General features: G+C 48.2%; 1 protein-coding gene across 1 annotated transcript in view; it reads left to right on the top strand.

The window, feature by feature from the left end:
• Positions 1-250: 250 nt before the first annotated feature.
• Positions 251-25408, top strand: part of TTL (tubulin tyrosine ligase) — a 29720-nt gene continuing 4562 nt past the window's right edge. The window contains exons 1-6 of the mRNA XM_079110672.1: positions 251-607; positions 3812-3890; positions 8528-8760; positions 15359-15494; positions 16397-16666; positions 22798-22941. Of these exons, the coding sequence (XP_078966798.1) occupies positions 451-607; positions 3812-3890; positions 8528-8760; positions 15359-15494; positions 16397-16666; positions 22798-22941 (1019 nt within the window). The 5' untranslated portion in view covers positions 251-450. The remainder of the gene's footprint in view (positions 608-3811; positions 3891-8527; positions 8761-15358; positions 15495-16396; positions 16667-22797; positions 22942-25408) is intronic.

Raw genomic sequence — 25408 nt, 5'->3', positions numbered from 1 at the left:
CCTTTTGAAATACTAGGTGGCGGAGCACTGGAACTCCCTGCGCGGGCACCGCCCCGCTGTGGCCCTGGGCTCTGGAGGATCTGCCCATCCCCCGGCTCTCCCGGCGCGGGCGGCCCCAGCGCACACCCGCCAGCCCCGGCCCGCTGCCCCGGCCCGCTGCCCCGGCCCGCTGCCCGGGCGAGGCGCTCGCAGGCGGGGTCCCGCAGGCGCCGTGCGGGCCGCGCGGAATCACGGGGCGGAGGCGGGGCCGCGCGGCGGTGGGCGCGGCGTCCGGGCGGCGCTCGCCACTCGGGCGGACGCGCTGCGCCCAGGGAGGCGCCGCCGGGATCCGAGAGGCGCGGCCAGCGTGCTGGACGCGGCGTGGGGGGCCGGACACGGTCCACGCGGAGCCGCCGCCTCGGCCGGCTCGTCCTTCGGCGGCTGCCCGGGGCCCGGGCGCGCGGCCTCGCCATGTACACCTTCGTGGTGCGCGACGAGAACAGCAGCGTCTACGCCGAGGTCTCCCGGCTGCTCCTCGCCTCCGGCCACTGGAAGAGGCTGAAGCGAGACAACCCCAGGTTTAACCTGATGCTGGGGGAGAGGAACCGGCTGCCCTTCGGGAGACTGGGTGAGCTTCTCCATCCCCGCCTCCCGCCCCGAGGCCGGGCCCTCCTCCCACGGCCGGAGAGCGAGCGCTTTTGTTTTTAAGGTCATAAATCCTCCTTCCGCGTGGTTTCTCGGGCTGATCTCAGGCGGATCCACAGACACCCAGACTCGCTTTTAATGCCTTCTGATCTCCTAAGTCGGATCCGGAGGGACTCGCGGCGCGGCTCCAGCTGCCTCCTGACAATGACCTGTCCCTGCAGCCCGGGGACCGTCAGCCGCTGTCCCCGGCCCCCCGGGCCCGATGTGCCCAATCCGGCAGGTTGGCGGAGCTGAGCGCCGGGCGTACGAGGCTCCGCAGAGCCGGGGAGTCGCCTCGGTGCGTCCCCCACCGAGGATTCCGCCCTGCCTGGTGTGGGCGTGGAGGGGGCCGCTGTAGTTGTTGAAAGCCCAGGGGGTTCTGCTAGCGCAAGGCTCAGATGAACAGGCAGGGAGGGCATTTGGGAGAGACTCCTCTCCAGCTGAGGGGCCTCAGAGGAGACCCTCCCCCAGGAAAGCTGGAGGGGCATCTGAACTTAGACCTTTCCTTAGCTTCACCAAAGAACGTATTTCACTGTCGTGCATTGAATAAGGTTTTACAGGAGGCTGGGTTCCCCTCATCTCTGCCCAGAGGGAGTTGCCTCTCACACGGTGGAAGCCTGCTTGGCACCACCCTGTACACCTACTCTCCTTAGGAAGGAACAGGAGAGAGGGGAGGATTAGTCGCTCCTTTCCAAATGACGTAATCCAGAAGTTCTCCGGAAGGTGCAACTCACATCCCGGGGACCTGAGCATCCTCTCGTGACCTGCTTACTGCACAGTCATCTGGGAAGGGCAGCCCCTCTCTGGGTAGCTGTGTTCCTGCCCAAAACTCACCAGGGATGGGAGCCAGTTGTACTCCAAGGACAGAAGGGGAGAATTGATAAGGAGAAAAAGTCTCAGTCTTGCAGGGCCAACCAAAGGGAGCAGTGTTGTATCTTGGGGGAGGAGAGTTTCAGAAATAGGTTGTGTGGGACTTGGATTGTGACTCAGTGTTAGAGAGCACTTGCTCAGCATGTGTGAGGCACCGGGTTCGATTCTCAGCACCACATGTAAATATTCATCAACAACTAATAAAAATATTTAAAAAAAAGAAATAGGAGGGGCTGGGGATATAGCATAGTTGGTAGAGTGCTTGTCTTGCAAGCACAAGGCCCTGGGTTCAATTCCCAGCACAGGAAAAAAAAAAAAAAAAGAAAGAAAAATAGGTTGAGGGAAACAGGCCATCTGGAATTGACTGGCCATTAATGAGCTTATTAGAGCATTTGGGTGGGGCCGGAGTTTGAGAACCAAACTTGTCCAGGCAACACCTTACTGAGTTTTTTCTTTGGAATAGTGCTGGGGACAACTCTTCATTGCTCTGCATGTTTATGAGGTAAGGGCTGACAGGAGCACCCTAGAAATGCCTTGGATTCCAGAGAATGTGCTTGGAGAGTCCTTTCTGTTAAAGGGCCTCCTCAGGAAGCCCTCCTCAAGACAGGGCAGGGACATGTGCTTGTTAAATTACTTCCCTGAAAGAAGGAAAGGAGAAAGTGCTTATAGTAGAGAAGTTATTTCCTCTGACTTTGTCCACAGTCCTTCCTGCCTTACTTCTTTTCGTCTTTGGGCTTGGCAGTGCCTGACTGTGAAAGCTTAGGTGGAGTCTTAATGTTGAAAACAGTCAAAGGCTTCACTGCCCAGGTAGAGGTGGGGTATGTGGCCTAGCAGTGAAGCTCAAGCCCAGCTGGGGGATGAGAAGCAGAAACGTGCAGGGTTCGAATCCTAAACAAGCACTACAGACTCAGCAGATGATCAGCAAACATTTGTTTTTTTATGGGAAAACCATAAAAATAGCATCTCCAAACCAAAGTCGTTATGTGTTGCTATTGGAGTTATTTACCTTTTACTGAAAGTGGAAACCAAGGAGCTTAGGGGATCAGGTAAGGGCGCAGGGCCCTGGGCATGTGGAGGAGGCTGTGCAGGGAGAATTAGAGTCTCTGCCCCAGGGAAACTGAAATCCAAGTAATGCCTGACACTTTTGATCTGAGTGAATGCCATTCTCTGATGAGTCATGGCCTCTGATATCAACTCATGATTCCTTTGTTTGGTCTTACTTTATGTTATTGGAAATGCAATGCATTTTGTTAATAAATAAAAATTAAATATGCACGTATATATTTATTTTTGCAGTATTGGAATTTGAACCCAGGGGTACTCTACCACTGAGCTACAACCCTAGCCCTTTTTATTTTTTATTTTTAAAACAGGGTCTTGCTAAATTGCCCAGCTTGGCCTTGAACTTATGATCCTCCTGACTCAGTCTCCAGCGTCTTTGGGATTACAGCCATGTGCCACCCTGCCTGGATTGTTAGAATTTTAATCAAAATAAAACAAAACGTTTCAGTGTCTTTTTTCCCCCACTCCTTTTTTTTTTTATTGGTGCATTATAGTTGTGCATAAGGGTGGGATTTGTTGTTACATATTCATATATGCACACAATATAACAATATAACTTACCAACGTCATTGGTTCCCAATAACCCCGAAAAATGAAGTAAAACTGTGTTTCTATTTGTATCCTTTCTGCTCTAATTTTATAGAGAAGGGTTGTATAATGAGAATTGTGGAAAGTGGGATTCCCTCTGGGGCGGTGCACACAGTGGAGTTCTTAGACTTCTGACATTCTAGACGGCCTGCCCGCCACCTTCCTTTACCTTCTGGTGTCTCCAGAAGCTCGCAGAGGTCATGCCTGAGCAGGAGCCCTGTGGAAGGCCGAGTGGGGCTGTGCAGACCGTGACTCTTAAAGGAGCTAGCTCTCCTGTACTTAGAGGTTGCCAGTCTTCGAGTGTTAAGCCAGAGAGGAGCGTGGTGAGATCAGGGAGAGGCATGGAAAATACCCAGCATGCTCCACTGCAACAAGAGAAGACCAAGGTGGCAGGGCTCCCCGCAGACCTGCCTGTTGGTACCATAGCATCCCCTGGGGGAGGGGGAGTGGCCAGAACGGTACTGAGAGAAAGAACCTCAGGGACAGAGAATTCCATTTCTAAGGACCAGAATTGAAATGAGAAATGGGAAGCAGTGACCTGCCCCTCCTGTTCTCTGTGTGGCATGCTTGTGCTCTTGCCGTCACCCTCCACTGTCCAGGTCCCCTCTGAGCCTCCTCTTTCTTGCAGGTCATGAGCCCGGGCTGGTGCAGCTGGTGAATTACTACAGGGGGGCTGACAAGTTGTGTCGCAAAGCTTCCTTAGTGAAGTAAGTGTTCTTCCATTTTCCATGTTTTACATAAATGTCTTTGACTTCAAACACTTTTGCAAAAATATGGGATTATTTAAAGGGTGAAAATGCGTTTGCTATTTAAAAAGCCAACAGATACCAGTTCTGAAGCTTCTTCCGGGCTGCTTGCAGTTGGAGGCGATGCTGTCGTGGGGTAAAGCCTGCAGTTCCCTAGGTGAGGCTACCTAGGAGCGCAGCTGACTCGGGGTTTCCTGCAGAAGTGATTTAGTGGGGGCTAGTTCTCAAGGCACACCCTCAGGAAGCCAGGGAGCAGGGCAGGGCAAGCTGAGAGCCAAGCAAAGGGGCGGTTTGCTGTGTCACCACGGAACTCTAGAGTGAAAGGCACCTTGGAGTTGTCGCATCTCCAAGGACCCTGGGTTTTTATACTGCAGTCACTGTTGAGGGAAAGGTGGAGGACGTAGCTTTCTGTGCTTTTCTGGGCAGAGCTGTCCCTGGTGAAAGGTGTACGTAGCCCTTGGCAGCCAGCCCTGCCAGAAGGGAGGGCCTTGTAGGAAGGAGCTCTGGGCAGGTGTGGCAGGAGCATCTCCACCTGTTATGGCTGGATGCCACCAGAGCAGTTTTATAAAGTGGAGGCAGACAGTATCCTACAATGACTAGGATCCAGGTGGGCAGCGGGGGTTGTAACCCAACTCTTACTGGTGTGGTCAAGATCTGCCTCAGTACTGAGCTCTTGAGGCAGTGGTGAGGGTTAAATCAGGTGACGCATGGTAAATGTACATGACTCAGTGGCCTGGTACATAATGTGTCTTTGACTCTGTGCCTTAGTTTTCTTCTCTGTAAAATGGGTATAACAATAGCAACTACTTTAGGGTTGTTACGGGGATCAATTTATTTGAAGGCTTTGAAGGATGCCTGTCTCATGGTTCACACTAGCCAAGTGAAAGGTCTTATTACTCCTTTTATTACCACTATTATTGCTGTCATTTTGATAGGAAAATACTGGGTATGGTCCCTAAAATCAGGGCTGTAGTAGGTCTCCAGGCACTCCTCGTAACTAGTGAACACGGATATGTAGCCAAACGGAGCTGTGATATTTTTCTCTAACAATCAAGGTAGAATTCTTCCCTTTAAAAGTAGGAAGCAGAATACGCTATAAAAAATAGCATTCTGCCTGGGTGCGTCGCACACGCCTGTAATCCCAGCAGCTGGGAGGCTGCAGCAAGAGGATCACGAGTTCAAAGCCCGCCTCAGCAACTTAGTGGGACCCTAAGCAACTCAGCAAGACCTGGTCTCAAAATAAAACATAAAAAGGGCTGGAGATGTGCCTCAGTAGTAAAGTGCCTCTGGGTTTAATCCTGGGTACAAAAAAAAAAAAAAAAAAAAATAGGTAGGGGCTGGGGTTGTGACTCAGTGGTAGAGTGCTTGCCTAGCATGCTTGCCTAGCATGTGTGAGGCCCTGGGTTCAATTCTCAGTGCCACGTATAAATAAATGAATAAAATACAGGCCTGTCAACATCTAAAATTTTTTTAGAAGAGTAGTGTTCTGCATATTGCCTGTTTAGCAGCTGTGATGAGGTGTGGGGGCAGGACTGGAGCCCTGACCTGGTCCCAGGCAGCATCTGGACCTTGGGTAGCACCACTCCAAATCCCAGTGTCCCACCTACAAAGTGGAGATGGGTGGTGGACAGTGCCCGCTCTCTGACCCTTGGAGGTGTGGGACATGACCATGCTGGCACCTGGGAACCGGTGACGTGCCTTGTGCAGCTGTGGCTTGCCCCACCCATCAGCTTCCTTCATGCCCTTGGGTTTTCCTGCAAGGGCTGTGGTCATTCTAGGAGGGCTTGGTTCCCTTTGTATGCCATGACTTTGTGTGACTTGGAGGACCCAGAGAGTCAGACCTGCAGTCTTCCTCGTGGTCTAGGACAGAAGGGCCATGCAGAGAAGCCAGGGCCACAGCGTTCCTGTTGAGCCAGGATGTTCTCATCAATATTAATGGACCCCACAAACAGCATGAGTGGGCGTCCCTCAGGGTGGCCCAGAGCCTCGAGGGGGCTCTGCTGGACCCAGTGGGCCTGCTTCCGGCTGCTCTCACTGCAGGGAGCATCAGCTTCATCAGGGCCAGAGCCTCAGGGCCACAATGGGTTCCCTTCTGCTGAGGTAGGAAGCTTTCTTTTCCTCTCCCCTGGAGACAGGAGTAAACCTTCCTTTGTGACTGCTTCCTGAATGGGCTGATGAAGGAACAGGACAGATGCAGAGGATTCCTGCAGCCCTGCTCCTGGTTCTGTTTAGGAAGTGAGGGTTTCCGCACCAGGTCATCTTTCAGGCCAGCGCTGTCCAACAGAAATGAATGCCAGCCGCACCTGCCATTTACACTTCCCAGTAGCCACATTAAGTGCAAAGAAACAGGTGCAGCTTAATTAATAGCCTGTTTTATTTTACCAACTAAATCCAGAATATTGGGCTGGGGCTGTAGCTCAGCAGTAGAACACTTGCCTAGCATGTGTGAGGCCCTGGGTTTGATCCCCAGCACTGTAAATCAAACAAGTGAACCCAAAATGTTATCCTTTTGACATGTTAGTGTAAAAAAACCAACGGGGTATTTTTTTTTTTTCATTTTGAGTGTTCAAAATCTGATGTGTATTTCCTCTTTGTAGCACATCTTAATTCAGACACTAAATTTTCATTGGAAACCCTTGATCTGAATTGAGATTGCATAGAAATTTTATGATTGAAAAAGTAGATATTCATACTAAAGTTGTTCCAAAATACACAGAAATTTTTAGGAACTGAATTGAGTTCTAAAAAATTGTTTTAATATTCATACATTGAGAAAATGAATTGATCTTATTTAAAAGAATTGATTTGGCTTTGAAGAAAAAGCATATCTTTTGCAAAACTAGGTCTGTCCAAGTTGAGTGAATTCACCAACTTGCATCAGCTCAGCATTATATATTGGATTTAAAGGGGGTATTGAATATAAAGAGGAGTTTATCAATATCAACAAAGTGTTCTTCAATTTTTTGTTTTTGTTTTTGAAGCCGGTTTTCTTAATACTATTATAATTAAAACCTGCATCTTGTCATGTTACAAAAACATATAAGATCATTATTATTAACTTGTTCTATGAAATTGGAACACGAATACCTGAATAGGTGGATCATAAACTAGGTCTTTTCCTTCCCTTGGAGCTGTGATTTAGCTTGTTCCTATGCAGCATGGATATGGGTAACATAAATAACACTGTCATTTAAAATCTTGGATTATTGAACTAAATAATGACTTGTTGAGTGAATGTGATGATTTGGCAAGCATTCCTTTTATATCAAGAAAATTTGAATCAGAGATAGTGGTACAGTAAATCTTTGTAAAACTTTCATCTCAAACATCATCAAACAGTGAGTATTGGCTAAGAGCTCGGTATCATTAAATTCTTTGTCTTCTGTTTCTTTCAACAGTTCCATGAACTGGTGAATCATTGTAGCATTTGCAAGTATATACTGAACCATTTCAACAACTGTATTCATAATATTTTGTATAGAGTATGTTTCAGAAAACTGAGAAAACATGTTTTCAATATGTATCATGCAGCAGTGTGAAGTAAAAAGGAAACAGTTGGATGCCTAAAATCCTAGTGACTCTGGAGGCTGAAGCAGGAGGAGCAAAAGTTTGAGGCTAACCTCGCAACTTAGCAAAACCCAGTCTCAAAAAATAAAAAAGACTGGAGATGTGACTCCGTGGTTAAGTGTCCCTGGGTTCAACCCCCAGGACCCACCCCCCCAAAATCAAATGCATAATTTAATCTAACCTAGTTGTGAAGTTCTTTGAAAGATGTAAAATATTAAAATAATGTCTGCATCATTAAAGCACCTTGCGCAGGGCAGGCCTTTACCTTCTGTGGTGGTGCGTTTACTGTGGGGCTAAGGAGCATGTCTCATTATGTCCCCTGGTGCCGCATCCCATTAGAAGGATTTCTTCTTTATTCTGTCACTGAAGCGAGGCTGAGCTAAAAGCAAGAAATGAAGGACTTAAAAATAGTCCTTAGATAAATCAGATTCCCAAGTAGAGAGTGAGGCCGAGACAGCATTTTTACTAGTTGTTTGAATTTTTCTTCTGTTCCCCATTTCATTTTTTGGTGTTGGTCTGGCTCAGTCCCAGCATGTTTTTTGAAAAGGTGTTTTGCTCAGAGTTGTGACAACTTGAGTGTCTTTAGAACTCATTTAAAGGGAGTTTAAGTTCTAGGCAGTAAGCCTTTTTTTTTTTTTTTTTTTTCCCCCTGGTATTTGGGATTGAACCCAGGGCTAGGCAGGTGCTCTGAGGCTAAGCCTTTTTATTTATTTTTGAACTAGTTATCCATGCTGGATTTGAACTTTCTATCCTCCTGCCTCAGCCTCCTGGGTAGCTGGGCTTACAGGTGTGCACCACTGCACCTGGCCAGCTGTAAACCTTCTGAGTGCACTGGGGTTTGCCTTTAGTGTTGCACATAATAGCTGTAACATGTTAGAGGTCTGTCCAGGGAGGCCACGAGGAGGCAGAGGGGTAAGGAGGAGTCCAGGCCATGTCTTAACTCCTTGGAAACCTCTGAAGGGGAAGCAGTGGCCTTTCTGAACAGAGGGACAGCATGCACTGAGAAGGGAGGCTGACTCTGTCCTCTGCAGGCTGATCAAGACAAGCCCAGAACTGGCTGAGTCCTGCACATGGTTCCCCGAGTCCTATGTGATTTATCCAATGAATCTCAAGACCCCAGTTGCTCCAGCACAGAATGGAATCCAGCCACCTGTCAATAACTCCAGGACAGACGAAAGAGAGTTCTTCCTGGCTTCATATAACAGAAAGAAAGAGGACGGGGAGGGCAACGTCTGGATCGCAAAGTCCTCAGCAGGCGCCAAAGGTGAGCCCCCCGGCTGGCACATCAAGCACTTGAATGACTGGCCAGTGTGACCTGAACAGCAGGGGCAGAGGCCACACCTGGTTTTAAGAGCTCTTGTTTTAGCGCCTTCTCAATGATTCTCTCTGCCCAGATCCCGTTAAGCCCAGGCACATGGTCCCCCTCCATCTCTCAGTGGCATTTCACTCTTGTTGCGTCCCGTATGGAACTCCTCAGGTCTGGCTCCTCTTTTGTCCTTCCTACTTGGCGTTTGTCCTCTGGCCACCCCGGAGCCCCAGCACCAGGATCGCCCTCCTGGCCTGTTCTTCACACTCTAGACCCAGTACGTTCTGTCTTGCTAGCGCAACCTTCAGAAGAGACTCTGGATTAGGCTTTTTCTTGCCTTTCCTAAGCTGCCACCCTGAATCAAAGCCACTATCCTCTCCCGTCTGTAATCGCAGTGCCCACGCTCAGCCGGTTCCCCCAGACGAGGGCTGTTCCAGAAACATAAATCCGAGCAGGTCACTTCCTGACTTACCAGCTGGCTTCCTAATGCAATTAGAGTAACTCCAGGTCCCTGAGGGCCCTGCCCCCTCTGGACATCACCCGGGACCTCTGATCTCACCCCCTTCTATTCTTGGTCTTGCTCACTGTGCTGCCTCCACAGAGATGGCCTCACCTCCCTCAGATGCTCTAAATTTGTCTCCGTGCCTAGAATGTGCTTACGTGGACCATTTGGTTTCTTGGCTCAGCTGTGGCCTTGCCAGAGAGTTCTCTTCTCGTCTAAAATAGCCTCCAGCCCGTCACTTCCTGTCCTGTATTTTGCTTTCTTTTTCCTCCTGGAAGTACCCTCTTCCCAGCACTGTGTTAAAGTCTGTCCGTCTCCCCCAGCCTAGTGTCCACTCCACGTAAACACCTTCTGTCTTATTTGTGTCCCTGCCCTCCTTTTAGGCACTCAGTAAATGTGTGCCAGACAAACGCATTGAAGGGTCGAGGTTTATAATTTCAGCTCAGGCTAAAAACGGAGGCGGCTCCCACTGCAGCTGGCCCATCGACGGCCTCTCTATCACTACTGTGGTAGGCTCTTTAAAAAACCATTCCATTTTGAACTTGCTGTTGCTTCTACTGCTGTGGAAGACCGTTTGGCCAGGGCACTCATTTCTGTCCCTGGTCCAGTGGGTAGACCTTCCTTTCCTCCTGCCTGAGGCGGGGGGCATCACCTGGAGTCTCCTGAAAGCGTGAGGGTGGGGCTCTGGCCTCTGCTGAGTGCCTCACCAGCTTCTCTTTCTCCTCTTGCACTCTCGAGTACTGTCCCCTCGCTTGGTTCTGATGGTGAAAGGGGTCAGTTGGAAGGGGACGTGTTCCTCCGTGGCATTCCCGATTCCTCCTGTGGGTTTGGACTTGGAGTCAGGATGGCTCCTGGGAGGACCCTGACGGGTCCTGAACCCTCTTTAAGACCAGACACAAGGGACACTGTGCAGCCAGGAGAGGTAAAGAGGGGATACAGTGTCAATCAAAGACTCGCTTATGAGTTGAGGAGGTAAGTGGTATATACCAGATTTGTTACCACAAAAGGAAGCCAGTAGGATGAACAGGCAGCTTCTGATCTTCTTAATACCTACTGTGTGCTTGGTATCCGTGGCTCAACCTGAAACCTTGTCCAATATCAAGCCACTGTTCACCTCCACCAGCCACCTCTGAACCGAGGTTACCTTCACGTCTCGCCTGGAGCTCTGCTCCCTGTCCTCCTGCTCTGGGCCGTTCTCCAGGGTTTACCCAGAACTTCCCAAACAGAGACTGTTAAAGCGCCACATCAGACCGTGCCACATCTGTGCCCAGTGCCAGGACAGCACCTGGCATCCAGCAAAGGTTCCGTATGTGTGCTGAACAGATGCGTGTTTGGGGATGCAGGAGTAGGTGAATGAAGTATATATGGTCTTTTGCCCTCCTGGGCCCATAGTCTAGTCACCAAGAAGGGTGGTGAGGCATGTATTTCCAGAAGCACCAAAAGTTGAAATGACAGTGGGTCAGGGCATCAGGGACCATGACCTTAAAGCTTCTTAAAGATCCCCACACAATAAAGTCCCCTCAGAATTTTTCCATGTTTAGTGAGTAAGGACACGAGCCAGTAAGTGAAATAAGAAATGCAGTTACAAAGACCACGGGACATGCTACCCCAGTATCCCAAAATTGCTAAATAAATTTGAATTTTATGTACCATTTTACTGCTGCAAAATAAGGAAACAGAAGGTGTCAGTGAAGCTGCTGCTGAAGGGGGGCTGCGAACGGCTCAGCTGGCGGTGGTTCATAGCCCTTGGAAGGAGCACTGAGCCGACCAAGGGCCTTACAGTCTTCTTTAATTAGTCCCCGGCGTCTCATCCCGGAAACCTGCTCCAGAGAAACACTCAGCTGCAGCAAGGACACCTTCTACTCTGATATCTGTAATAGCAGAATATTTTTTAGTAATATTGTCTAAGTCAGTAAACAAATGCGTGTAGGTATATGTTTTACTTCCACACAGTGGGGTGTTTTCAAGCTGTTAACACAAGTGTGAAGTTCACGTAGAACAGGGAAAATACAACATAAAGTGAAAGAGGAGTCCCGGAGCCTGACCAGGCTTTGCCCAGGTGCAGAGGAAGGCGATATGGAAAAATGAAATTAATTAAAATCGGAAATAAGATATGATTGACTTTTCCATTTCTCTCTAATGTCTTGTTCTTAAAATGGTGTTTTTAAAAGTCATAAAAATGTATCTACTGAACTCCTTCTTTTCCCCCCACTAGTTTTCTCCCGACCTGCTAGTGTTAGGTTTATTAATTTTCAATATCAGAAATCGTTTCCAGGGCTGGGATTGTAGCTCAGTGGTAGAGCGCTTGCCTAGCACATGTGAGGCACTGGGTTCTATCCTTAGCACCACATAAAAATAAATAAAATAAAGATATTGTGTCCATCAACAACTAAAAAAAATAAAAAGAAAAAAAATAGTTTTTATAAGGAAATAGCACAAGGAATATAAGGTTGGAGCAGATGGGAGGGGAGAGGGCCAGGCCCCGTGCGGCAGGTACCCATAGGGTAGTTTCAGGGAAGCTACCCTATGATAGTAGGTGATGGTTCCAAAATTTAAAAAATATTATTTACAGTTGCCCCAGAGAAAATGAGATGCTTAGGTCTAAATTTGACAAAATACCTATAGGCTCTGAATGCTAAAAAAATTAGAAATTACAGAAGAGGCCAAGGAGCACCTAAAAAATGAAGAGGCAGACTGTTAGTGGGTCTCAGAACTCCAGTAAAGGTGCTTGTTGGTTTTCTGTAATTCCATCAAGACATAACAAAGTTTTTGCACGAACATAAAGCTTCATGTGGAAACACGCAAGCCCCAAGATAGCTTCAACAGCCTTATAAAAGAAGAATGAAGTAGAACTCATCTCTCTGCCCAGTATTAAGGCACTTTACAAAGAATTCTTAAACTTGGCTCCATAGGTACAGTTCATAAAATCAAAAATTGGTTAATTGAAACTCATCAAAATAAAACTTTTGCTCTGTAAAATACACCATTAAAAGGATGAAAAGACAAGGTACAGATGGAAGAAAGGATTTGTAAGCCATATATATGACAAGGGAGCCAGATCTGGAAAATATAAATAACTTTCAAAACCAGCATTCAGCAACAGGAGGCCCACAATCTGATTAGAAAATGGGCAGAAGAACATGGAAATACTTTTCAATGAAGAGGCTACATAGACAGACATGAGCAAATGAAAAGATTTTTCCAGATGTTAAATATTAGGAAAAGGTAAATTAAAACCACAACAGACTGTCACTTCATCCGTAATAAAGTAGCTAAAATAGGTTAATTATAGTAAATGGTAGCAAGAATCTGGATAAACTGGCACACACACACTTTGCTAGTGGGAGTGTGAAGTGGCACAGCCTCTCTGGACAAAACTGTCAAAAAGTTTGGCAGTTTCTTATAAAATAAGCCTTAGATCTGGGCATGGTGAGGTGCCCCTGTAGTCTTGCATTTGGGAAGCTCGGGCAGGAGGATCACTTGAGCCCAGGAGTTTGAGACCAGCCTGGGTAACAGCAACGAAAAAGCAAAACCAAAATCCAAAACAAGAGACGGACAGAAAGAAACAAGCCTGGACACATGTCTGCCACGCCACCCGAATAACTGCACACTCCTGGACTTGGGTCCTAGAGCAGTTAGAACTTAGGTTCACTCAGTGACCTCTGTGTGATTCTTCACAGCAGCTACCTTTGTAAGAAGCTCAAACTAGAAACAGTCCAGATGTCTTTCCACAGGGAAATGATTAAACAAACTGGAAAACTGGTACCTAGAAGTCCACCCAGCAGCAAAGGAGCTGCCAGTGCACATGGCGGCGGGGGTGGATCTCCAGAGAATGATGCCAAGTGGAAGAAACTAGTCGGGAAGAGAGTGTGCTGTGCACTTCTATTTGTGTAACATTGTTGTTTTAGCTGAACTAGGGATAGACCCCTGGGTTGCTCTGCCCCTGAGTCGCACCCCCAGCCCTTTTTACTTTTTATTTTGAGACATGGTCTCACTAAGTTGCTGAGGCTGACCTTGAACCTGAGGTCCTCCTGCTTTGGCCTCCCGAGTCGCTGGGATTACAGGCGTGCAATCTGCTCCCACTGCTTCCAGCACACATTTTGAAATGACAGAATTATAGAAGTGGAGAAGAGATTGATGGTTACCAGGATGGGGGAGGGAGGAAGGTGTGGCCTTACAAAGGCAGCACATGGGATCTGTGCAGCAATGGCATTGTTGGGAATTGAAGATATTTACAAATCATATGTCTGATAAGAGACCTGTGTCTGTAACACACACACATGAGCCACTTATGACTCAATGATACAAAGACAAGTAATCCAATTGGAAAATAGACAAAGAACCTGCATACGCATTTCTCCAAAGAAAATATGCAAATTAATAAACATAAGAAAACATGTTCAACATTATTAGTAGGGAAATGCAAATCAAAGCCACTTAAGATATCCCTTCATATATACATACATACGTACTCTGGGATGGCTCTAATCAAGAAGACAGATGATAACCAGCATTGGTGGGGCACTCAGACAATACTGGTGGTAACATGCAGTGGTCCGGATGTTTTGGAAGAGTCTTGTACTCCCTCAGAGTTGAACACCTGCCAGGCACTGTGGCACGTGCCTGTCATCCCAGCGGCTCAGGAGGCTGAGGCAGGAGCATCACAAGTTCAAAGCCAGACTCGGCAATTTAGCAAGACCCTAAGCAACCTAGTAAGACCCTGTCTCTAAATAACATAAAAAGGACTGGGGACATGGATTAGTGGTTAAGCACCCCTGGGTTCAATCCCTAGTACAAAAAAGAAAACAAAAAAAGTTAAACGGTGTTTAACATGACTTAGCTATTCCGCTGCTAGACACAATTCCAAGAGAATTGAAACGTTTTTGTCCACACAAAGACTTGAGGCAAATCTTCATAGCAGCTGGACAAAGAGCCAGGCAATAGCAGAGACAACCCAGGGGTCCAGTTAATGAGCTGTATAAGCAAAATGGACCTGTCTGTACACTAGAGGCTGTTCACCCATAGAAGGGAGTGAAGTATTACAACGTCCTGCAACACGAAGGAACTTGAAAGCCTTGTGCAGAGTTAGCCAAGCACCATGGCCACGCTCCGAAGGATGCTGTGTATTTGAAAGTCCAGAAGAAGCAGATCCACAGAGACAGAGGTGGATTTAGGGCCGTCGGGGGCTGGATGTGACTGCCCATGGGGACCTAGCTTTCTTGAGGAGGTGATAAAGATGTTCCAAGTCTAGATACAGTGATGCCTGCCCAGCTCCTGAGCGCATGGAAATCCCCGTCATTGTACACTTCAGAAGGTGAATTCTGCCAGGTGTGGTGGCACCAGTGGCTCAGGAGGCTGAGGCAGGAGGATGGAGAGTTCAAAACCAGCCTCAGCAACTTAGCAAGGCCCTAAGCAACTCAGCGAGACCCTGTCTCTAAATAAAACATAAAAAGGCCTGGGGATGTGGCTCTGTGGCTGAGCGCTCCTGGGTTCAATCCCTCCTATCAAAAAAAAAAGATGATGAATTTTGTGGTATGTTACATCTCAAAGTGTTCAAAAGGACACATCACTTGTTTGATGTTCAGGGACAATTCAAGTGTTTCCATTTGTTTTATTACAGTGACACAGGAACATCCCTACATTTGTGTCTGTGCCCCAACCTTGCTGATATTCCTGTAAGATACAGTGTTAGAAATGAATTTATTGGTCATGTGCACCATAGTCTTCATGGTGGCCAGTGACCTAGAGTACATGGCATTTGGTTCAAGTGCTTAAACAATTTGGATGTCTGGAACGTCATGGTTGGAGCCTTCCAAGATAGTGATGAGAAACCTATGTGGCAGAAGAGTCAGCTGGGTAATCCCAGGTGCTCTTGTGGGGACAAGGTGAGAGTAAGGGGACTTGGGGAGGGGCGGGGGAGAGGGAGAGGGGTGAGCAGGCCACCGGGAGCCTCCCGTGGGATCGTCTCGGCTGCGTCTGTCTCCTTCCTGGCTTCGTGGTGCGCCTTGCCATTGGCCTGAGCTGGATTGGTGTGTCTTGCTTCTGTTCTGTTAGGCGAAGGCATTCTCATCTCCTCCGAGGCTTCCGAGCTTCTGGATTTCATAGACAACCAGGGCCAAGTGCACGTGATCCAGAAGTACCTTGAGCACCCTCTGCTTCTGGAGCCAGGTCACCGCAAGTTTGACATTCGGTAATACTTCGGGGTCCGCAGCTTGTTTTCATCGGTCTGGAGAGGACGGGGCGGGGCCCGGTGGGAAGAGGGACATGCAATGTGAGGGGGCCTTTGTGTTGAGCACGGGGAACGTACCGAGCTCTACCTGACTTTCTCCTTTTATTTCAGTATTTCTTCTGTCTAGGAAACGGTACTGGGGTGATGGGTTTTATTCTTTGAAAGTATTCTCCTTTACGAAAATGACTGGTGGGTGCAGAGAAGAGTGTATTTGCACACGGCTTCCTTGTGGAGGAAGCCAAGGTGTACACAGGAACCTCAGTCCAGACATAATGCGTTGTGTGACCCTGCCAGTTTGTCCCCGCTTCAGTTTTGTGGCACGCTTTGTACAGATGTCACGAGCATACCTTGGGTTGCTGGATTTTCAGTTTCTGAACCAAGAGCCTGTCATGCAGATAGAATTTATGTGGTGCTTTCTGAAGCCAAACGGCCTCCTCCCAGCTCGCCCCTGGCCTTGCAGTCAGCTCCTGGTCAAGATGCTGGTCTCCCTGAGGCCTTTGCAATGACTTGCTGCTTCTCAGACATCAGCCCAAATCAGGATCACTTTCTGATGTGTGCTGCTCTTCTGCAGACACCGAAGGGGCAAAGGGAGGCTTCTTAGTGGCCCCAAAACCCAGCCAAGTCTTGGCAACATGCTATGTTTTTAATGGATTGACGTCTCCACATCGTTATGGTGATAACCCACTGTCTTGGCTAGCTCATGGTTTGCCCTGTGTGATTCCAGAACCCACCTCCCTCATTTGCCACCTGACACACCTCAGAGAGAGAGCTGATGCCTACCATTGCCCCTAGGGACTGCATGCACACACAGCGTGGAGAAGCTGAGGTAGCCCCAGTAACGCGGTGCTTGTGTCGGATTGCAGAAGCTGGGTCTTGGTGGACCATGAGTATAACATCTACCTCTACCGAGAGGGTGTGCTCCGAACCGCATCAGAACCGTATCATGTCGACGACTTCCAAGACAAGACCTGCCACTTGACCAACCACTGCATTCAGAAGGAGTACTCAAAGAATTACGGCAAGTACGAAGAAGGGAACGAGATGTTCTTCGAGGAGTTCAACCAGTACCTGACAAGCGCTCTGAACATCACCTTGGAAAGCAGTATCTTACTGCAAATCAAGCATATCGTAAGGTAACACACCGCCTTCCTAGGAGCCTTGCGTGTTTATGCCTGAAGGAATTGTTCCACTCACGTTGTCTAATTTATGGGCAAAAATTATTGATGATATTCATTTTCATTTTGATACCTGTAGGATCTGTAATGATGTCACTTCTTTCATTCCTGGTATTGATCATTTATATTTTCTCTCTAGTTAGAGGGATTGGTTAGAGGGTTATTAATATTTCAAAACTTTTCACAAAAATTAACTTTTGGCTTTATTGATTTTCTCTGTTGTTTTTGTTTTCAATTTCTTTGATTTATGCTTTTTCATTCCTGCTTCTCCTGGAGGGGAATTAATTTTCTCTTCTTTTGTTTCTTAGGGTGAAAGTTTAGCTCATTGAATTGAGAGACTTTTTTTTTTTTTTTTTTTGTGGTGCTGGGGATTGAACCCAGGGCCTTGTGCTTGCGAGGCAAGCACTCTACCAACTGAGCTATCTCCCCGAGAGACTTATTTTTAAAACAACAATCATTTGATGCCTACGGTTTTCTTCCAAGTTCTGCATTAGCTCCCTCCTACAGATGTTGTGTTCTTATTATTTATACTGATATATTTTTCACTTTCCCTTGTGACTTAATCCTTGATTCTTATAGGACTTAAAACTTTTTGCGTCATGTCCAGACATTTGAGGATTTCCTAGTAATTGGATTATGGTCTCAGGGACATACCTGAAATGTGATTCCATTTTTGGAGTTCTGTTGAAATTTGTTCTGTGGCCCATGGCGTGGGCTATGGTAGTGCACTGACATGAGGCGGGCTCTGCTGTAGCTGGCGAGTTCCCTTTGCCGTCAGGTCAAGGCTGAGCAAGTCTCCTTGCTGACTGACAGGTGCCTGTCTTCATTGCAAGGAAGAGCGATGGCGTCCTCAGGCATGGCTGTGGACTGGCACCTCCTTTCTCTTGTACTGGGTTCTTCTTCATCTGTCTTGAGGATCAGTTGTTAGGTGCACCTGCGTTCAGTATTGTCCTCTTCTTTGGAACTGGCCATTTTATCAGGATGTAATTCGTCTTTATCTCCAGTTAGTCTTTACTACTTTCTGAATGATTTTGTCTGATTTTGGTTGAGGCAGTACCGCTTTCTTCTGATTTGTGTTTCCATGGTGTGTTGTGTCCCACCCCTTTATTTTTGTCTCTTATTTTCTATGTTATATGCTATATCATACTCTAGATTTAAGGTAGGTTTTTGGTAGCAGTGATTTGATTCTTTATTTTTAAAATCTTATTCCAATATGATACTCTATTATCTATTGTCTGTTTTTCCTATCTCTTTTTAAATCTCTCCTTTTCCTTCCTTCTTTTGAATTATTTGTATGTTATTTTAAAGTTTCATTTTAATTTTTCTACTGAGTGTTTGGCTCTCTCTCTTTGGTACCAGGAATTGAACCCAGGAGTGCTTAACCACTGAGCCACATCCCAGCCCTCTTTATTTTTTATTTAGAGACAGGGTCACTCTAAGTTGCTTAGGGCCTCACTAAGTTGTGAGGGTGCTTTTGAACTGTGATCCTCCTCGAGGCGCTTGGATTACAGGAGTGTGTCACTATGCCTGGTTGGCTATCTCCCTCTGGCTTTTTGTTTTGTTTCCTTTAGTGGTTGATCTAGGGATTAACCTCTTACCTAACATTTCACAGCCTTTTTAGCGTTAATAATTTACCACTTCAAATAAAAGGCAAAAGCCTTGGGCCCTTATAGTTTGCTAACACTGCCCACTGTATTGTGATTTTCATGTGTATGGAGGATTGAACTCAGCCAGATTTATGTATTCATGGAGTTTCATTTTGAGACAAGGTCTGGCTAAGTTGCTGAGGCTGGCCGTGAACTTGCGATCCTCCTGCCTCAGCCTCCGCTGGGATTACAGGCCTGCCCCCTTGTGTCTTGCTCATTGAGTACGTTTTAAGGAATGTCTGCTTGTAATGGATTATTCAGTTATTACTCTGATACTGTCTTTTGTCTGTTCTTTGAAGACATTTTCTCTGGAAATCCATGTCCAGGTCGGCAGTTCACTTATTCCACCACGTTGAAGGCGGCATGCCGTTGTCACCGGTTCTGAGCCTTCTTCTGCGAAGCCAGCGGGAAGCACTGTGCTGCTCTCGCTCTGTGTTTCCTCTTGGCCGAGTGTTATGGGTTTTGCTGAGGGCGCCTCCGGGGTCTTCTGGGTTCTCTTCCTGCCCTGGTTCCCACTCCTGAGCCTTTTCGTGCCATTTTTTCTCTTCCTGGTTCCACTCCTGCTTTTCTGCCAGCTGTGGTTTGCCACCTGTCAAAACGTTTTCAAACGCTGAAGCTTTCAGAACCTGCCCTTCGTCTGGCCTTTTGAGTTCACCATTCTAGCTATTGTGCTTTTCTAGTTCTAAAATTTGTGTTTGCTTCTTTTCTCTGAGGCTACAATTCTCTCACAAATGCTCCCACTTATCTTGTATTTTTTCGAACTTACCATTGGCAATTCCTGAACATCCTTGTCTGGTAACTCCAAAATCCGGATTTCCTGTGACCAGTGTGAACTGCACACTATAGGCCAGAACCTGCCAAATGCCTGTTTTTGTAAGGTCTGTGAGCTAAGAATGGTCTTTAAATTTTTTAAATATTTTGTAGCCAGGCAGGGTGGCACACACGTACAATCCCTGCTACTTGGGAAACTGAGGCAGGAGGATGGCAAGTTCCAAGCCAACTGGAAACTCAGCAAGACCCTGTCTCAAAATAAAAAAATAAAAAGGGTTGTGGGTGCAGCTCATGGTACAGCAGCCCTGGGGTCCATCCCAAGTACTAAATAAATAAATAAATGAATAAAGACTTAAGGATTGTTAAAAAAAGAAAGGAAGGAAAAAAGAGACAGAAGAGGTTATGCAACTGTATGTAGCCTAAAAAACCTAAAATATTAACTATCAGGCCCTTTATAAAAAATGTTTGCCTACCCCTGACAAATAGGTCTGTATCTATTATGGTGCATGCAAGGCAAGCACTCTGCCAACTGAGCTATCTCCCCAGCCTGGTCCTGTTTCTTAATATGCCTAGAAATAATTTTTTAGGGCTAATCTATCACAGTTTATTAATCCAGTTGAGGTCTTTATTTTTTTACATGAAATTTAACATAAATAAAGTATGCTATTTAGGAAGTTTTTAATTGTACATACATTTTTTTTTTCTCGTGGTGCTGGGAATTGACCCCAGGGTCTTATGCACACGAGGCAAGCACTCTTACCAACTGAGCTTCGTCTCCAGTCCTAATCACGCATACACTTACCAAACTGTGATGCAAGTCAAACTCCGAAACATTCACAGCACCTCTGAGCCCCCTTGAAAAATGCCCTGCCCACGAGAGCCACGATTCTGGCTTTCATCAGAAGTCAGGGCTGCTTGCCGAGGGTGTGTGCCTGAGTCTCCCTTCCGTTCTGCTGGTCTGTTTATCTGCTGTGTCGCTGCCACCTTGCTGCAGTGCCTGAGACTTTCCCTAATGTCCTCTTACAGAGTCTGGCAGGATTCAGGGCTTGGAGTCCCATTTTTTCAGGCATTATAGATGATTAGAATTCTGATACCAGGTAAATAAACCCTGCAGGAGGAAGGGTCCCTGTCCAGGCAGGGGTTGCACCTGCTCCTCTGCTGCTCCTCCGTGGCTGCCAACACCCGCCTTGCCCTTTGTGGGCGCTGTGAACGCTCCTTCTCACTGCTCCCAGGTTCCCTTCTTTGTTCCAGTCTCCCTCCCCCTGCCTGCCCACTGCTGCCAAAAAAAGATGCGCCGTATGAAGACTGATAATGAAGACGCGTCCCGGCGACTCTCCCATCTGGAGCGCCAGCAGAGGAAGCACGGGGTTTAGTTTCGGAGTGGTTCTGGCTGGGTTTTTCCTTTTTCCTTAATTGTAATAATTTAAAGGATATTTTAATTTAAATATCTTCAGGGCATTCTCTCATAGAGCAGATTTAAAATGTTTTTTGAAGCAAGGTCTCACTGTGTTGCCCAGGCTGGTCTCAAACTTCTGGGTGAACTGATGATCCTCTTGCCCGGGCCTCCCGAATAGCTGGGAAGTAAGTGTGCACCACCATGCCCTGTTGGTGACATATGTTTTAAAATGTGAGGTGTGACTGGCCAGTGTGGATGAGAAACTAATGGCTAGGGTGCAGTGGTGCACACCTGTAATCCCTCTGGCTCAGGAGGCTGAGGCAGGAGGATTGCAAGTTTGAGGCCAGCCTCAGCAACTTAGCAAGCTCCCAAGCAACTTCATAAGACCCTGTTTCGAAATAAAACATAAAAGGACTGCGGATACGGCTGTGTGGTTAAGTGCCTCTGTGTTCAATCCCTGGTACCCAGAAAAAGAAAAAAAAAAAAAAAAGGTGAATGACTAACCTTCCCAAAATTGTTTTCAAAGATTTAGACATCTATAGAAACATTTTATTTTGGGGGAAGGAAGAAATATAAGAATATTGAAATTGGGGTTGGCTAGTGGAAGAGGGCTGGGGAACAAGACCTCTCCCTAAGTTCAAGGCCTCTGGTCCTTTTAAAGTCAGAAGTCAAAACCTCCCTGCGAGGGTATGTCTTAGAGTTAGTCACGCGGAAGCCCCTTCCCTGCACGTTCTTCCTTCTGAACACACAGCTGAATGGAAGGACAGTCGCCTCTGGTGAGGCCAGAGTCACCAGAACACATTTATTTACTAGCATAAATATTTTGCCCACCATCCAGCAGAGGGAAACGTCAGGGAAGATCTTCATAAAACAGAAACAGCTGAAGAAATGAAGAAACAGATTCTGGGATGTTGGTACTAGAGAATGAAGTAATAAATGTGTTTACTATTTTATGTACATTTATTATGCAGAAATAATGAATGTGTTGTCATTACTGTTGGTGAGTTAATGAAATGTGCTATTCTTAAGAGTGACACTTATTAAATGGCTCCTAGGTACCAGGAGTCGCACCAGGTTCCTTAGGTCATTGTCTCAGTGAACTCTCAACACTAAGTAGAGCTAGAATTTTAACCCCAACTAGGTAAGGAAATCAAAGTTTGGTTTAGAAAGGTTAAAAAATACCAGGGGTAGAAGCTCACACCTATGATTCCACTGACTCGGGAGGCTTAGGCGAGAGGATTGCAAATTCAAGACCAGCCTGGGCAACTGAGCAAGACCCTGTCAAAATAAAAAATAAGAAGGGCTGGCATGGAGCCCCGTTGGAGACTGCTCCTGGGTTCATTTCCTGACAACAAAAAAGTTAGAGAACTGGTCCCAGATCCTGGCCTGATCCTGACTCCTGTGCTTCTCATGTTCCTAAGATTCACTCGCAACTTTTTTCTGTGTCTCTGAAATCCATTAATATTTTCAAATAGTAGTTGATGCTAATAATAATTCAGTGCTGTTGCTCAATATTTAGGTTCTTTAAAATATTTTTTTTAGCTGTCGATGGACCTTCATTTTATTATTTATTTATATGCGGTGCCAGTGATTGAACCCAGTGCCTCACACATGGCAGGCAAGCACTCTACCACTGAGCCCCAGCCCCAGCCCAATATTTACTTATTTTTTAATATTTGTTTTAGTTGTTGATGGGCCTTTTTTATTTATTTATTTTTATACGGAGTGTTGAGAATTGAACCCAGTGCCTCACACATGCTGGGTGAGTGCTCTACCACTGAGCCCCAACTCCAGCCCCAACTTTTAGTTGTAATGTGTATAGTTCTGAAATCTTTTAATTAGCAATAATTTGGCTGTAGAACTAGAGCTAGCCAAAGAAATGAGTGAGGCCAGCATTCTTTTTGCAAATGATGCTTTCCGCCAAATGGAAAGCCATATTTTATAGGTAGGCGTACAGGAAGGTGTGGCGGCAGGGCCTTCCCCCACCTTGGTGGCATCTGCAGTCACAGAGTCCTCACTGACTCAGTGCCGAGCTGCCTTCCAGGCCTGGGACAGCAGCCTTTGCCTGGAAGAACAAGTGGTTACGGTGGATTCTGACAAATGGCTTGCTGAGTAGCATTCTCTTAAGTAACCTCTTGGTAATCTGTCTTGAAGGGAGAAGTCAGTTGAAGCCAGTATTTATTTGCATTTTATATAAAATCCTCTAAGCACACCTCGTGCACCTCGGCCTCCTCGACCCAGCTCTCAGCAAGTTGTCCCCGCCTTCTGCCCTACAGGAGCTGCCTCCTGAGCGTGGAGCCTGCCATCAGCACCAAACACCTCCCGTACCAGAGCTTCCAGCTCTTTGGCTTCGACTTCATGGTGGACGAGGAGCTGAAGGTCTGGCTCATCGAGGTCAACGGCGCCCCTGCTTGTGCTCAGTAAGCGAGGAGAGGTGGGGGCGTTGGTTGTGCATGTGGAATAGTTTGAGGTTCAGATCTACCCTTTGCTGCTGTCAGGGGGCTTCCAGGGTGACAGGGTCCTTGAGGAGGACCTGGCTGGTGGGGGGCTTAGCTGTGCCATTTGCTCGCCCATTTCCCCATGTGGTAGTCAGTCAGATCCGTGGCAGATGCCATGAGAGCTTACAGCAAAACTAATAATGGCCGAGAGACCCTCATGTGACAGGTTGCATGAGCAGGATCCTGGGAGTATGGAGAGGGGAGGTTTAGGGGCACCCCAGGCAGGAGGTGGTCTGAGAAGGCACGGTGGACATGGCGGAGCTGGAGCTGGCAGGCAAGGGGAGGGGTTCGGGTGCCCCAGAGGGCATGGGAGGGTTAGTTGATGAGGATGCAGAGCCTGTGCCGGGCTCTGGGCAGGTCGGGAGACACTCCGATGGACCGAAGTTGCCCCTGGGGGCTTCCGTTCACTCTGGCTGCCGTGGGAGCAACACCTGTGGAGTAATGAAAGGTGAAGGTGAGGGAGCCCGTGGGGACCTTCTGTGCAGGCAGGTCGCTGGGACTGAACCCTCCCTCGCTCCTGAAGGCCCCCTTTCATCGCATCAGGACGCTCTCCTGGCTCTCATGTCTCCCCTTGGAGAAACTGAAGTGATTTTCCAATGAAGGCCCCACGCCTGGGGGGACAGTGTGGATAATCAGTAGTCTCCTGCCTGATGACGGACGGGTGTGACCTGCTTTGCCCGTCAGTCCCTGCAGCCGTCACAGGCTCCCAGTTTGCACCCAGCCTGACAGTGCCAGGCTCTGCATCCTCGGGAGTGAGCAGAGGCCCGGGCCCTGCCCTCGGGGGAGAGGAGCTGTGGGCGAGATGAAGACCGGATTAGGCACCAGCGGTCAACGGGGCGGGGGGGGGGGGGGGTGTGACTGAGCAGAAGGCCCCGCAGGGAGGTGCTGTTGGCATCTGAGATCCTGGGGAGAGGCGCCATCATGTAGGCGGTGGGAGCAGAGCAGCCATCTCCCTTCTCCACGTTGGCAGCCGCCCGAGTCGCCTCTGTCCTTCCAGACTTAACCCTGCTCTGTGCTCTGTGCCGCCCTCCCGCCCTGCCCACTGCGCTTCACTCCCCCTCCTGCTGCTTGGCTCCGTCACCGTCACCATGTTCCCACACTGATTTCCCAGCTCTTCAAGAATATCCTCCTGTGGGATATCCTCGTAGGCTGTGGCGACCACTCCCTCTCCCTGTCCTTCACAGCCCAGCCCCTGGAGAGCAGTATCCCAGGAGCTGCCTCCTCTTCCTCAATGCCCGTCTGTGTGCAGGTCTCCTCCAGGCTGGCCTCCATCCTGACCACCCACAGAGGCTGTTCTTTGAAGGTCCCCAGCAAGTCCTGCAGCCCATTCTCTGCTCACTTCCCTGGGCCTGTCAGCAGCACTCGAGGGCCCAGCCACCCTTTGCCGCATGCCCTTCCCTGGAGGCTTGGAGCCCGGGGTGTGCTAGGCAGCCTGGCCCCCTGTCGCTCTCCTGGCCTCTGCCCTCGCCTGGGGTGCATGTCTCCTGCCCCTGCCACGCTTTCTCTGGATGTGGGCTCACTTGGCTTCGCCGTTTTAAAACCACCAGATTGACACAGTCTAGAGCTCTAGACCCACACCTGGTCCTGCCTCCCCAGATCCTGGGAGGGTGTCCATAGGCAGCCCCCTCGCCCTCCCTCCGCAGGGGATGCAGGGCCACCACCCTGTCCCCAGTCTAAGTGGGAACCTGACACAGATCCTTCCTCCCCCTGCCGTCCCCCTCAGTTCTGCCCACTGAGCCGTGGGCTCTGCCCCCGACCTCCTCTGCCCTCTGCCGTCACTGTCAGTGTTGTTGCTCTTGGCAGGTCGTCTGCCGTCACCGAAGGCTATTGGAAAGAGCCCCCTGGCATCTCCACGTCTGGTCCTTCCCAGACCAGCCAGAGTGGAAAGGTGAAAACCAGATCTCAGGTCACACCGGGATTAGAACCAGACCTCTCCCTCCATCCTTGGGGCTGTCCAGCTGCAGCTAAAGCCGCCATTTCCCTTGGTGGCTCTGTGCTGGCTGTATTCCCTGTGTGGAGTCCCCTCCACTGCCACCAGTCTTACCATGACTGGCTCCTTCTCTGCCAGAATGGCGTGTCAAGAAGCCGTCCCTGGGCAATCTCGATGTCCTTCAGCCAGAGTCTTAGGAATTTCCTTCACGGTGTTGATTGCCACCAATTGACTGGCTTTTGTTCCTTTCTAGGTTGCCTAGACCATGAGGGGGTGGCCTGGGTCCTTCTCATCACTGAGTCTCAGAGCCCAGCATTCTGCTGGATACATTGTTCTCTGTAAACATTCATTGAATGTATTCCTGGTTAACACTGCTCCTCATTTGAGTTATTGTTTGTGCTTTAAGTAGAGACATCTTTATGTCACCTTTCTACTACCTAGTGGCTTTGGTGGGAGATT

The sequence above is a fragment of the Sciurus vulgaris genome (genome assembly GCF_902686455.1).
Source record: "Sciurus vulgaris genome assembly, chromosome: 14".
Classification (NCBI taxonomy): domain Eukaryota; kingdom Metazoa; phylum Chordata; class Mammalia; order Rodentia; family Sciuridae; genus Sciurus; species Sciurus vulgaris.
This window is presented reverse-complemented; position numbering and strand designations above follow the sequence as displayed.